This window comes from Talpa europaea, assembly GCF_964194135.1.
Source record: "Talpa europaea genome assembly, chromosome: 2".
Lineage (NCBI taxonomy): Eukaryota > Metazoa > Chordata > Mammalia > Eulipotyphla > Talpidae > Talpa > Talpa europaea.
Window position 1 is genome coordinate 5577102 of NC_140068.1, and position 12346 is coordinate 5589447.

The 12346-nt window shown below is 43.6% G+C and overlaps 1 protein-coding gene across 1 annotated transcript in view; it reads left to right on the top strand.

Moving 5' to 3' along the window:
- The window catches only part of CCDC170 (coiled-coil domain containing 170), a gene marked incomplete at both ends in the record, with an annotated part of 72411 nt that overhangs the window by 14644 nt on the left and 45421 nt on the right, over nt 1–12346 (top strand). The window contains 3 exons of the mRNA XM_084228798.1: nt 5283–5411; nt 6925–7181; nt 10225–10369. Coding sequence (XP_084084924.1) covers nt 5283–5411; nt 6925–7181; nt 10225–10369 — 531 coding nt within the window. The remainder of the gene's footprint in view (nt 1–5282; nt 5412–6924; nt 7182–10224; nt 10370–12346) is intronic.

The following is a 12346-nucleotide window of genomic DNA, read 5'->3' on the forward strand; positions in this document are numbered from 1 at the left end:
AGAGAGAAGACTGTGGAGTGAGTCAGAGGCAGCAGGAAAAAGAGCCTCCCTTCATCCATTCACTTATTCTAAAATAATGATCTAGTGTCTACACCGTGGAGCCCTGAGCAGGTGCTAAGTATGACTTAGAGGACACCACAGTCTTTTGAGGGAGACATGACATACTTAGTTAAACAGGCAGTTTCTTCCTTTCCATTGTGTTGGGCGCTGAAGGAGAGGCTCGGTGGTCAGGAGAGAACACCGGAGGAGAGCAGTGTGGGGGGGGTGTTGGTTGGCCGGCTGCTACAGACCATTAGGCCGAGGAGGATTTACATGGCCAGGGTGACGAGAGGGAGTGGATTGGGAAGATGCATCCAGACACTTCCCTGGCCCCTCTGATCTCTGTGAGCTACCGCAGCTTCTGAGCTCTTGATGTGCCTGCAGGAGGGTGGAGTGAAGTTGAGCCCTGGCTGGAAGAAGATAATGGGTGTTACTTTTCTTTAAAAAAATTTATTATTTTTTTTTATTGAAGTAACCTTGGTTTACAGCACTGGTTATAATTTAGAGGACTAGGTTCAAGTGTGTGTTACCACCCGCCCCCCCCCCAACACCCCGGTGCTCATAGTCCTCCCCTATGGTCCCTTGTGCCCCTTCCCCCCCAAAGAAGGGCTCCCTAAAAGGCAGCTCCTCCCTTGAGTCTGCCCTGCAGAGTGCGCTGAGGGCAGCCTTCTCTCCAGGATAAGTCATGAGAATTGCTCAGCACCACAGGGCAAAGGGTCTCAAAGGATGGCTCGCTGCCAGGCTGGAAGCTTAGGAGGGAGGGTGGGTGAGGGGAGACACCGAAGGCAGCTTTCCATGATGGAGAAGCCTGGGCCAGGCCGCGGGCACTGCAGAACGGTCTCATGCTGGAACAAGGTGGGGATCTATGGGTTGGAGAGATAAGGATGGATTTAGGCGCTTTTGTGTGTCAGAGGCAGGCAGTGATTTTCTTCTTTTTTTTTTTTTTTTGTCCACGGGATAATAAGACAACTACACCCCACAGTGGCAAGACTGGCCCAGGACATTTCCTGAGGTCAGATAATGGCACCCATTGTGTGCGGGATTATGAATAAGCGCGCCTCCTCTTTACGCTATTGAGCTTGAAACCATCTTTATTCAGAAAAGATTATGAGCCTCCCCATGAGGCAATTTCAATCATTATGATAATATCAGTAGCAGAATCAAATCATATGTAGTTTGCTTTCTCAAATTAATATAAAATTGCTTCCTGGGTTAGCGGAGAGATAACCTAATAACTTAGATTGTCCCTGTGTGAGGACAAATGGATGAGTTTTTAATCTTGCCATTTTGAATAGGGTAAAATTAGTTTTTTAGGAGTTAAGATTCTTTAGTACTTATAGAAAAAATTGAAAAGTTTTCAAAAAATTTTGCTAACTACAGGAGGGCTTAGTAAAAGGAGCAAACCCCAGGAACCGTCTGCTCTCACTCACGTGGAATCTTCATGAACTCATGTTCTTTTAAAAAGGCCACATGGCTGGGTTGGTGATGTTTGTCTATCTTTGTCCTTACTCCTTTTTCGAACATTTACGACAGACTTGTTTATTCTGATGATGAAAGTAATACATGGTGACTGTAAAGGATTTGGAAAATATAGAAAAGCACAATAAAGAAGAAAATAAAATCTAATCCTGTCACTAAAAGATAACCACAGTTAGCATTTTTTGTGATAGAGAATCCCAGCAGTAACAGGAGGCTTTCACTGCCCTCAATTCATGATAGAGTTGAAAGAGGAACATCAGGGGAAGCTGAAATGCCTCACTGAAATGATGAGTAAGGTAGAACTATGCTTTTTTTAAGATTTATTTATTTATTTATATAAGCGCTGGGTACAGTCAGAAGCGCGGGAGGGTGAGAGAATTCACCAGAGCCAGAGCGGGGAGCAGAACAGGCAGACTGACGAAGGAGCACACTGCTGAGAGGAGCAGCAGGCGGCAGGAGAGGTCTGCGCGCCATGTGGGACCCTCGCCCGGCGACTGGGGAGCAGCTGGGAATCGAACAAGCGCTGCACAGGCTGGGGGCAGCTTCTTAGCCCAGCGCTCAACCGCTGCGCCACCAGGGGAGGCCCTAAGGTAGAACTAATTGAGCCATGTGACGTCCAATTAGGCAAAGACCTTACCTTTTTTTTGACGTGTCCATGGGACATTCATAAAATTGAGCATTTACAAAAACCTCAATCCATTCCTCAAAGCCGAAATAATAGTCAAGAACGATGGTGAAAATGCATGATGGCTGGTCAAGCGAGGGCACCTTCCAGGCTGGCTGGTCCCAATAATGAATGGATACAGGATAACTCCATGCGCACACAGGTGAGTGTCGACCCTGAGTGACCTTCTCTGAGCACAGTGCAAGAATGTGAAAATCCATAGCAAATCCAGAAAACAAGGCACAGCAATGACATTCTTAAATAGCTCAGGTGAAAGGAAAAAAAGCCAAGCCAAGTTGAAGGCCATCTGGAAGGAACACCTCGTGGGTCCATGGGACAGCAGAAGAAGGACCAAGAGGAAAATCTCAGCCATAAATAAATGTGCATATTCTTCATTCTCATGGTCTTTCCTTGACCCTATAATCCCGTCATGCATGGTTGTCTTATTTTTCCTCATCAAGCTATTGCTGAGTCTTGAAGGAATGGATTTCTCTGCTGCGCTGGGACTCTCCTTATTACAGGGCCATATTAATTTATAACGAGATTTTATAAGACATATGTTTATATAAATAACACATACAAAGAGATTTATGATAAAGAGTTGGCTCCTGCTGTCCCAAGGTCTGCAGACAGCAGTGAGAGAGACCCAGGAGAGCCCCCAGTGTGAGTTCCAGGATGAGTCTGAGCCCAGACAGGAGAAGACAGCTCCGGTTTGAAGATGCTCAGCCAGAAGAAGTGAACTGGGTCTTCCTCTACCTTTTTGTTCTGTCCAGGCCTTCCAGGGGTGAGACCCACCCACACAGGGAGGACATACTGACGCCCGTGTTGCTCTCACCCAGGACCTCCTCAGTCACACGGAGGATTATTTAACCAGGTATCTGGACACTCTGTGGTCCAGTTAAGCTGTGACACATCACAGCGACTAAAACATGGAAGAATTCCTGACCAGTGGGGGGAAAAATATTTTAGTTGGAAGATTTAACATTTAAAAGATGTCAATTCTCCTAACTTTATAAAATTATCATACCAGCGGGTTATTTTTTGGAATTTGTCAAGCTGATTCTAAATTTCATATGGGAAAATGGACAAGTAAGAAAAGTCAGAAATAGTCTGTAAAAGTAAGGCCTGTCAGGTACCAGGTTCTGTCAGCTACTAAAATACATTAATAAGCTCACAGCTGCCACCACTGTTGATTACCTGTGTTGGCACCTCAGAGCTACTGCTTTCTCTTTGATCCTTGATCACCTTGGATCAAGGATTTCTGGATCCTTGATCCAGAAATACGGGGCGTATTTCTGCCACAGGACCTTAGCTCAGACTTTCTGCTTTTTGAATGACGTGTACGGCTCCTGCTTTAATACCTCTTGCCTGTTTAACTCCTATTTAATCATCCCTTCTTTAGGGAAATCTTTCCTTCCCGCTTCCCTAAGCTTAAGTCCGTTTCCTTTGTTATCTTTCTTTCCGTTCATTTATTTCAGTTTGTAATTATGCAATCATCGGTGTGGGTGTTTGATACATGCCTTTTCTTATTAGCCTTGACGTTCAGGGCCTGACCTTGAGTAAGGCACGCAATAAATGTTTGTTGATGGATTATCAGCAGTCTCCTGGACTTAGAGGTGTGATTTAGACCTAGCAACAGTCTTCTAAATTCCATAATCAAGAGTCTTTCGAACGTGAGCCTGCGCCAGTGACGGAGGTGGTGATTTCTTAACGGGTAGTTTCTTTTACTCAGTTTAAAGGTGCCCTGGTAGCGTTCTTGGTTAGCTTGTAATTGCCTAAAAGGCCCTTCCTTCTGTTCCCCTCCACTCCCCTGCCCTGCTCTGTCCCTTCTCCCTGCCCCCACCCCCCCATTCCCGGAGCACATCTTTACCATCCTCTTGAATATGTTGAGATTGGCAACCACCACGGTTACTAAGTGCACTGAAGCTTTTGTTTGGCTTTTTATGGATTGAAACACACTTGCCTTGACAACGCTTGTTGTAAAGTTAGGACGTTAAGTTGACTTCTGCGTTCACCAGTATCTCCAAGCAGCAGCCATAAACAGGTTTTACTGGTCTGTTCCCTGAGGCCACTTACATATTCCAGGAAGCCCTTCCTTATGTGACCCCTTTTGTATCTCTTCAGAAATGAATCGAACCCTTTTGTATCTTTCATGAGGACCATAGGTCTGGAAACTTCACAGACATGGGTAGAGGTCTCTGTCCCAAGTTTAGGAGCGACTCTTGAAGGAGGCAGGGCTTAGGGACAAGCAGGACAGAGCCAGAGCCAGGGTTGCAGGTGGCCAAAGTTATCAAATCCACTTGCAGATGTTTATCTGGCTCACACAGGGTTTCTTTTTTAAACACTTGCCAAGTCACGACACCTGGGAATTTTTACTCAGAAAGTGTGGATATAGGATGCCTTGAAAAGTTGGATGGATTTGGCAGCTCTGGGATCTGTACCTCTGCACTGGCAATCACCAGTGGAGCTGCAAGCGCTTCCCTTCTGGGTGGATGAGGCCTCTGGACGTGCTGTCATGTGATCTCGCCCTTCTGGATGGACCACCCCGCTGCCTCTGGTCTCAGGCATGCGTCTGAGTCACCTCCAAGGCCCCATGAGAGGTTGTGAAATGGGAAGAAAGGGCACAGTGAAGAGTTAGGAAGGAGACAGTCTTATGTTTAGTGCACATGACCTCTGTGATAAACAACCCAAACACTCTTCCAAAGACGAGCTGATAAACTTTGTAATTTGGACACAGAAGAATAGTACAAACTGCCCCCTAATTCAGTGCCACATCGCCTCTCTTCATAGTTCTTTGTGGACTGTCATGTCTGAGCAGAGCTCAGATTCCACTGGAGTTGGGGTGGGGGAACCTTTAGAGCAGCAACCTCAAATGCTACCCTGGGCGAGCCCCTCCTCGGCTCTGGGCCTCTTCCTGCTTCCCTTAGAATCTCAGGAATGAGGAAAATGACCTGAACACAACCTTCTGTCCAGGTAGCGTTTTTGACACTTTCAGAAGACAACAGTGCTTCTCTGTACTTAACCTGACTTTGCACCGCTGTACAGGAAAGACTGCTTGTCACTTGTCTTTATATTTTGTCTTTTGGGGAAACCCTAACAGGAAACTCACGATCATCTTTTGGAAAGCCCGGTCACTCGAGAGCAATTAAACCACTATCGAAATGTGGCCGAAAACACCCAAAGTGAACTTGCAGCAGTTTTGGTCAAATTTGAATGTGCCCAGTCAGAGGTAAGAGAAGCGCTTTTGTACCTCAGGCCTCTGGAACTCAGAGAGTGGGGGGGAGAGTGTAGGTGGTTAGAAAAAAGACAATGGCAAAGCTTTTCCTCATGCCCTCGCTTTCCTGACCTCTAGTTGTAGAGCATTCCCGAAAAGTTACTCATTTGCCCAGCTGGACCTGGCATGAGGTGTCGAGGTCTGAATTTAGATCACAGAGTTGGTCTGTGGCCTTGAAAGATCTGGGACACCTTAGGACTTGGGGTTGAAGTTCTCTGGGCCTTGAGGGAAACTTTTAGTATCGCTCAACATTAACTGCCTGCGCTGTGGGTTGCTTGCTATCTGGGGCTCTTACGAAGCCCCTGGGACAGAATCAGGTCTAGAGTGTAATTTCTGAGCATCTCTCTCTAGATCCATTCTGCTCATGGCCTGAGGACTCGTGGGACCCTGGCATCCTGCTTGTCTGTGAGATAACTAGTGGTTTTGTTGGGCTGCCAAGAATCCACAGAAAGATGAGCTGCTAATGTGTGTGTGTGTGAGTGTGTGACTAGGACTAAAAGTATGCTTGGGTACTTTTACACAGTTCCAAAGAAATACATGCATCCAAAGTTTTCTTATAGGATGAACTAGACAGTATAGCTTCACAGGGTATACACATTGTTCAGCATTTTGATGCACCTGCATTTTAATAAAAATAAAAATAATACAAAAATTAATTTTGTATCAGCCCTATAAGAAGTTTTCTCCTCTGGCATATTTTCCCCAGAAATATGAATTTTTTTTAATCGTAGATACAATAAGTATCCAGAAAACAAGACATACAGTGACAGAGTGAATAATAGCCTGGTTTACTTGGGAAACAGCTGTGGTCATGAAATTGCAAAGAGCATAGATTATAGGTTTCTTGCTTCGTTGTTAGTCAGCAGCAGTATGGATACAGAAAATGGCTTGCCATTACAAAATAGTTCATTGCTTTTTGCAAGATAGTCCAGAAATGTCTTGAGTGAGACTGTCACCACAAGACAATGCTCAGCTGGCTTTGAAAAAGACAGATTATAAAGTTCACTGTATAGGCATCATTTTCCACCTGGTAATACAGATACTAATATGCAAATGAAAGAGTAAGCCTGGATTAAGTCATAAATAAAAAAGTGAAATTTGAAATTATGCTTTAGGGTGTTTTTTTTTTTTTTTAAGATTTATTTATTTATTTATACAAGCACTGGGCACAGTCAGAAGTGTGGGAGGGTGAGAGAATTCACCAGAGCCAGAGCAGGGAACAGAACAGGCAGAAGGACCGAAGCACACTGCTGAGGGGAGCAGCGGGCGGCAGGAGAGGTCTGCGCGCCATGTGGGACCCTTGACGACAGCCAGGGATCGAACTGGCGCTGCAGAACTGGCACTGCAGAGGCTGTGGGCAGCTTCGCAGCCCAGGGCTCAACCACTGCACCACCAGGGGAGGCCCTGCTTTAAGGTTTCTTAAAGGGACTTCACATTTTTCTTCTTTTTACTTCTTTTTCCATGTTAGCTTCGAGACCTCCGATCCAAGATGCTTTCTAAAGAAGTTTCCTTTCAAGAGTTGAAAGCAGAAATGGAGAACTACAAAGAAAATAATGCCAGGAAGTCATCTCTCCTCACCTCCTTAAGAGACAGAGTTCAGGAGCTAGAAGAAGAATCGGCAGCACTTTCTACTTCTAAAATCAGAACAGAAATCATAGCTCATAATGCAGTCAAGGAGAACCAGGACTTGAAGAAGAAAGTTGTTGAACTACATGAGAATTTACAGTAAGGCTAATTCAATATATCTCTAAATGGAGCTGGTGATAGACTCCTAGCTTCAGGGAGCAGGATGCACCTATGGATGCAGCAATATTTTGCAGTATTTGGCCGTGAAACTCTATTTGAAAAAAAAAAAAATCATTGACTTCCAATATCTTTGGAGTCTTGAAAATTTTTCTCAAGTTTATTTCTTCTTCTTTTCAATTTTAACATTATTGTATTTTATTTTTCCTTTACTGAGGTGGCATTGGTTTACAACATTGTATATTATTTAGCAGAATAGATTCACACCTTTTCAGATGTGTGTTACCACACTACACAATCAAAGCCTCCATAGTCCTTTCCCTAAACCATTGGGCTCCCTTCTGTCCCTCCCCTCCCCTCTAAGTAGCCTAAATTCTGCTGTCATATTTCTAGCATTTGTTTATTTTGTTTTTTTCCATCTATATTCCACATATTAGTGAAATCAACTGGTGTTTGTCTTTCTCCTTCTGACTTTTCACATAGCGTCACCCCCTCTATTTCTATCCCCCAAGCTCATTTATAATGCCACCAAGAATCTTTTGAACAAACAGAATTGCCCTGAGCCTGTTTATGGCCTCTTGATTAGGACTGAGAATGCTAACATATACAATTTAAAGATTTTTTCCAAGTACAGGTATAACCAGAGGTGGCGGGGCAGTGCCCAGAGGGAGGTGTTTACTCAGAAACTAGTTATGAAGGTGATCCAGAAGCCCAGGCACCCAAGCACTCCTCATTATGTATTATTGCCAATTTAGGCAGAGAACTCAGGAAACCTAGATTTTCCATACTCAGTGCTGGCAAAGGTGGTTATTGAGACAAAATTGGGAACCTGTTCTTCCTACCCCTTCTTTCTTAGCCTTAGAAGCCTCACTTTCTTTATTGGTGTCTGATAATTTTTAAGTGCTTACTTTGTTGAGTTGTTTACTATACAAATGCCCAATCTTAGAATTGCTTTACTGCTCATAATTCCCTCAACTCCTTCTGTTTTTCTGTAAATGGCAACATTTTGTCTTTTCTTATTACTGAATAGTATTCCATAGTCTGGATATAGCACATCTTCTTAATCTTTAATCAAGAGGTATCAGATTATTTCCTTGTCCCAGCTACAGTAAATAATGCTGCAATAAACAGTGTACAGCACATATATATATATTTTTATTTGATGGTTTCATGTTCATTGGATGACCCCTAGGAGTGGGGTTGCTGCTATTTCCATTTTTAGAGTTTTAGATAAATCTAGATCACCTTCTAAAATGGTTGTACCATTTTTTTATTCCTGTGAACAGTGTAGTAGGGGTCTTCTTCTCTGAAAATTCTCCAGCATTTGTTGGTGGATTTTTTGAATATGTTCCATTCTCATGGGTGTGAGGTGAGATTCCATTGTGGTTTTAACCTGCATTTCCAGTCCTTGTGTGACATACCGCTGATCTCGCATACATGAGTAATTGATCATTATTCATCTTTTCAATTAGAATCAAAGTCCCATGAAACAAGGATTTTAATTGTTATTGTTTAATTATTTTATGATTTTACTTTTATCACCTTTTATAGGGGGCTAATTAATATTTATTAAATAAATGAGTAATGAAATGATATATACTTACAAAATTTTTTAAAAAATAGAAGATGCTAAAAAATTAAAAATTTTCTAAACCATTTGATTCTAGGAAAGCTATAGTTAGTATTATGTTGAATAGATTTTGACATAGTTGTACACAAATGATACTAAGTAACAAACTATTTTCACTGAAAGTACCTTGTAGACATTTATGAAAGTCATTCACCATCAATTTTAATGGTCCATGAAATTCCAGTGTGATATATTTAACTAGCTCCCTGTGCAATTTCCCATAGGCACGTAGATTAGTTTCTTTAAAAAAAATTGCAAGCCAAGCTGCAATGAATACCCAAGTGCATTTATATTTTCACACATTTCAATTTATATGAAATTGTTTTCTTGGGTGAGACTCCTTGAACATTGTTGGGCCAAAGAGAAAATCAAGTAGAAGTGGAAATAATTTAGAGAGCATTGGAATGAAGAAGTTAGACTGAAATCTTTGGGTTAACGTTTGGAATCATATATATAAATCAATCAGAGACATAGTGTTCACTGTGCTATTTAGAGAGACTGAATAAATATTACCTTTCAAATGCTGAAAATAAGAACTTAGCAATATACTGATGTTGGTCTTTCATTGTGATATGTTTTTCTAAATAGAAATATGATATGGTTTGGAGCATATGCAATTACATGCTTTGTTAATCTTTGAATGGAGTGAAAGAATTTTCAGTAAACACTCAACATGGTTAAAAGGGAAACCAATAATCACGTTTATTATCTAGGGTACTGACAAAATGATACCAAATTACTGAAATGATTCTAATTTGCTGTTAAAGTATGTCTATTTTTTGATGATCTCTTAATCTCCAACCTTTAAAATGTTAGAAATAGACCTTGCTATTTTCACAAGCCTTTCCAAGATTTGAAATAAAATATTCAGAGCAGAGCATAAATGTACTACTGATTGTTCTTCACGGCCCATTCCAGTGCTTGTGGGAAGCTAATAATGATTTTTGCTGGTGATTGAACAGCTCTCTTTCCAGAGGTGGGAATATCCCTTGCTCCTGATGTATTTTTCATTATAGCTGTTTCTGCCCATGAACCCGTCAATGTCCTAACTGACACTCACGGATCACTTTACAATGTGTAAAAAGAAGTCAAGTGTGGCCCCCGAGAGCCAGGGTGGCTCTCCTTCTCCATGCTTCTCCCAGAGTCCCACAGATGTGAGGCTTATGCAGGCCTGGGGGCCTACCTGCCAGTCCTGCAGATTCTACAAGGTCCAGGACAGAAGACAAGGGAGATGTAGGATGTCAGGAGGATTCCTCCATGTTTCTGCGAAGTGTAGGTGCCCCAGAAATGCCTTCACTTTTCTCCTTCCTTTATGGGGCTTGCTGGATAGCCATGCGCTCGGTGCCTGAACTTCTGTGGAGTTAACACTTGCCTTATTTATTATTTGCCCAATAGAAAGTGTTTAACTGAAAATGAGGAGAATAAGAATCAAATCTCAAAGAACTGCAGGAAGCATGAGGAATTTCTAGCTCAACTTCGAGACTGCTTAGATCCAGACAAGAACAGCGCTGAGGTCTCAGATGAAGATTTGATTTTAAAGGTATTTGTGGGCAGATGAAAAAGCCTCTAAATTGCAGTGGTCACTCTGGCTTGTGCTGTGGAAGCCCAGAGGCTGGGTTTGCTGGTGGCAGGACAATGGGACCGTTCCCCCAGGGTGGCTTTAATTGACGGTGTGACCTGGGGCAAACCCTGCAACCCTTCACCCTTTCTCAGCCTTTGCCGAGATCCTTTCTAGTGTTCTTTGGGATGAATTAATCTCTAGAGGAAACTCATTGTTTTATCCAACATAGATTTAGGTTTTCAATTAATTTTTCATTTTAATAATGTGTTTTAGGAAGACTTTTACAGAGAGAAACACACACACACACACACACACACACACAGAGGAACAAAACCCAAACCAGTTCTGTATCCTTGTTGGGATATTTATTAAGTATAAGATCAGGATGAGTTATACACTTTTTAATTTTTCTTTTTTTTTTTTTTTTATACAAGCACTGGATACAGTTAGAAGTGTGGGAGGGTGAGAGAATTCACCAGAGCCAGGGCGGTAAACAGAACAGGCAGACTGACAAAGTACACTGCCGAGGGGAGCAGTGGGCGGCAGGAGAGGTCTGCGCGCCATGTGGGACCCTTGCCCGGCGGCTGGGGATATTGAACTGGTGCTGCAGAGGCTGCAAGCAGCTTCGCAATCCAGCGCTCAACCACTGCACCACAGGGAAGGCCCACTTTTTAATTTTTCACTGAAACCAAATAATAAAAATCCTTCTTGACTCTAAGATGGAAATCAATGACGTCACCTGAATGATCACTTGGTTCCTAGTGATTCACTGGGGCATCAGAAAGCCTTTGAGAATGCCCTGTATCTGCGCTCACCTGCAAACCTTTGTACTTTGCTTCCTGACAGGTTTCCTTGCCGCCAATCTTTTTTTTTTTTAAAAGATTTATTCACTTATTTATGCATACAATTTATTTATTTATGCATCTCTGGGGTGTAGGCCAGAGATGCAGGGGGGGTGAGAGGATTCACCAGAGACAGAGTGGGGAGCAGAACAGGCAGATCTATTGAATACACTACTGAGGGGAGCAGCAGGTGAGACAAGAGAGGTCTGCCGTGCCATGTGGGTCAGCTCCCTAGCCGGGCATCGAACTCCTTACTGCCAATCTTAAAAGCCACCTCCCAGCTAAGTAAGCCGAGGGTACTCACTGATAGTGCAAAAAGATTTCATTTTACTTCCAGAAGTTCTGCTTCACTGATGGGCTTTGGTTGCTCAGACCAAGGTCTGTCTGAGTCTCTGGAGGGTGCTGGATGCATCTCCTGGTCCTCCCTGTGGCTAACATGTGACCAGGAGCCTGACTGTAAAATTCCACTTCCCAGTATAGTTGGGGATTTTCTTTAAAGCCCAAGAGAAGAAGAGAAATTCAAGGCGCTCCTTCTTCTGGGCACCCTCTCCCCACGTCAGAGAGGCTCGGCAGGGTCTCACTTGGGTATAGATAGTGTATTAATCAGACCTGTTTATTTTCTGTGTTTCTAACTCTTTGACACGGGAGCCTGACTGATTCCGGGGAGACTGCCATGCCCAGGATGAGCTCATTAATTCCTGGAGGTAGTAAATGACTCCCTTGTGTAAACCCACAGTACAACCCCTTCTACTGGGCCCTTCCATGCTGGCCCACTGTCCACCTGCCCACTCCCCCCAGGGCCAGGGGCTGGACGGCTGTCCTCCAGAGCCACTGGGGTTATTCCAACTAGCCAATCCCAGTCCTGCTGACCTCGCCTCACCCTTTCCTTCCTGTGGAAATCACACCTCCCCCTGGCACCCTCGGTCTCCTGACCAGTCCTGGGGCTTCCCCAGTGGTCATACATAGCAGGGGCACCCCCTAGGGTTTTACCTCCCGGATCACCTGAGCAGGGTCATGGGCCTAGGGCAGGACTGCTGCTGTTCTGGGGCTTTCCTGCAAGGTGTTCCCCTGAGAAGAGCAAAGCCTGTGCTGTAGACCCAAGGCCACCCCTCAC